This window comes from Mastomys coucha, unplaced genomic scaffold, assembly GCF_008632895.1.
Source record: "Mastomys coucha isolate ucsf_1 unplaced genomic scaffold, UCSF_Mcou_1 pScaffold5, whole genome shotgun sequence".
Lineage (NCBI taxonomy): Eukaryota > Metazoa > Chordata > Mammalia > Rodentia > Muridae > Mastomys > Mastomys coucha.
This window is the reverse complement of record NW_022196911.1, coordinates 115,904,742-115,907,241: the sequence shown is the minus strand read 5'-3', so window position 1 is coordinate 115,907,241 and position 2,500 is coordinate 115,904,742. Positions and strand designations below refer to the sequence as shown.

At 54.1% G+C, this 2,500-nt stretch overlaps 1 protein-coding gene across 3 annotated transcripts in view; it reads right to left on the bottom strand.

Moving 5' to 3' along the window:
- Positions 1-2,500, bottom strand: part of Slc26a11 (solute carrier family 26 member 11) — a 24,362-nt gene that overhangs the window by 16,357 nt on the left and 5,505 nt on the right. For all 3 annotated transcript variants that reach the window (XM_031351584.1, XM_031351582.1, XM_031351585.1), the window contains exons 5-6: positions 1,542-1,621; positions 324-466 (exon numbers count right to left, since the gene is read on the bottom strand). In XM_031351584.1, the coding sequence (XP_031207444.1) occupies positions 324-466; positions 1,542-1,621 (223 nt within the window). The remainder of the gene's footprint in view (positions 1-323; positions 467-1,541; positions 1,622-2,500) is intronic.

The window sequence follows — 2,500 nt, the reverse complement described above, 5'->3', positions numbered from 1 at the left end:
AACCAGTGTTGGTTGGTCTCAGTGGGACTTAATTTTTTTCTGCTGGTATTTGAGCTACCATCACTCTTCAGAGGCACACTTCCCACAGTGAGGTCAGCACACCTCTAGTCTCTGACCACCAGATGGCAGCAACAGCGTCTCCACGGCACTGACAACCATGATTCCCTAATGTCACCATCTATACAGTACCTGCAGTGTCTTCAGCTGCAGTGTTTTCAAGGGAAAAATGTCTTCAACTCAGAGTAGATGGGAAGCCCCTAAGCCACAGCCCCGCCCACGGCATTGTAGAATTAACTGGCTCCTCTGCCAGCAAGTTCCCTCACCTGTTGTGACAGTCCACACGAGTCCACGGCTGAACTTCACGCCAAGGGGCATCTCCGGGTGCGGGGGAGGCATGTGTTCCCGCATGAGCTTCAGCACAAGCAACAACACCATGCAGGCCAGTCCCAGGACGGCGTCGCCCACCCTGCAGAAGGGGTGTGGGTGTGGGGGGGGCCCAGAGGGAAGGGAGTGGGAGGGGGAGAGGAAAGGGGAGTGGCGGGGGAGGGAGTGGAAGGCAAGGAGGCGGGCAGTCAGCATGGATTCAGTTTATGGCTGCTCTTTCCTTTTACCGAGCCAGGGTTTCTCTATACAGTCCTTGAACTTGTAATCTTCCTGCCTCAGCATCTCGAATGACAGGATCACAGGCAAATGTATAACTCTCAGGGGCAACTTTTGTTGCAAGTCTCTCTCCCCATTCCTCTTTCTACTTTCTGAATAATCTCTCTTCTATTTCTGAACTACTCTGGCCTGGGAAGGCCACACCCCTGTGAGGGCTGGGAGGTGAGAGGCCTCGCATCACCATGGTAACTGGATTATTGGCCCTGTTTTCCAGTCACGAGTCCTCTAGCTTATGGATGCTTAGTGTGTTCCCACGAGGTTTAGAGACCCAGATTACCCAGTCAGTGACCCCGTGCCCACTTCACTGTCTTTAAGTAGTGTGAGTAGCCAGTCTCACTCCCCTGCCTCCACCAGGGCAGACAGGAAGCATCCCGCCAATGGCTTCAGGCCCCGGGGAGCCCAGTAGACTGCCCCGAGCTTGGGTGGCTTCTCAAATAATTTCTAGCATAAGGAATAGGCCATTCATCCTGGCTTCCACTGGACCGATGTGGTGGGTGTTTAACTCTGGTGAAAAGGGCCCTATGCGTTCCCCAGCTCTCTCCATGGCTCACTGGCTCTTCCTGCTGCCCTGTATCCTGCATCAGCTCTTGGTGCTGTCCGTGTCTGTGGTCTCACCCTCACTGAGAACTTTGGAAGTGAGACACTGTCTGGCCTTTCTTGACTAACCAGCTGGAGGAAGGCTGTCCACACTGCCCAGGTCCCTGCTACAATCCTGCTGACTCTGGGTCTGGCCTGGCCTGGGTGTCTGCGTGTCTAGCTTGCAGCAGGGTGATGGAACAGCTCTGCTCCCAGGGGCCCATGTGAGAAAGAACAAATGTCACCTGGATGGGGATGAAGGTGAGGGTGGAGAGGGCGTCTGGAAGGAAGGGCATAACAGGTACCTGGTCTCTCCGATGTGGAGGAAGGTGTGGTACACCTGGAGGAAGAACTGCCGGGGGATGTTCTGCAATCCCAGCAGGTTCTGTTCAAACAGAGGAACCATCAGATGACCGACTGCCCACCCGACGTCAGATCCTCACACACCTTCCCCTGCCTCTCCCTCTCTCTCCATCATGAGAAGCCCTGGAGTCCCATTCCGGAACCCCCAGTCCCCAGGGCCATGCTGTCTCAGGGTTCCCAGGAGACTACCAGATGATCCCTGAAGGCTGCAAAGGCAGGGGAGTGGAGTTATCTTACTACACACAAAAGGACAGTCTGGAACACTCCAAAGCAGAGAAAGCAGCTCTGCAGCTCTGTGGTTAGACACTGGCCTAAAGTCTTGGCCGTCACTTGCAGCACAGCCCCCACCAACCAGAAGGAAAAGTCACACCCACCACAATGCCATACATGCACCACAGGCAGGCAGGCAGGCAGGCAGGCAGGCAGGGATTCCAATCCCTGGTTTTGTTCTTTATCATTTGAGTTCTGGGGCGGGGGGGGGGGGGGGGGGGGGGGGGGGGGGGGGGGGGGGGGGGGGGGGGGTCGAGGAAGGTGACATGCTGTGCTAGCCTGACACTGTTGCAAATGCTGAGGTGTGGAACTCTGGGCAAGTAAGCAGAGATGTATTCTGGGTCTCAGGGAACTCGTTTCCTGGCCATTTCAGATGGCTGAAGGTCACAATCTAATCATGGTTTTTTTGTTGTTATTTTAAAAATGTATTTATTTATTTTATATGAGTACACTGTAGCTTTCTTCAGACACACCAGAAGAGGGCATCAGATGCCATTACAGATGGTTGTGAGCCACCATGTGGTTGCTGGGAGTTGAACTTAGGACCTCTGAACTTAGGACCTCTGGAAGAATAATAGTTGGTGCTCTTAACTGCTGAGCCATCTTTCCAGCCCCTAATCACATTGATCTT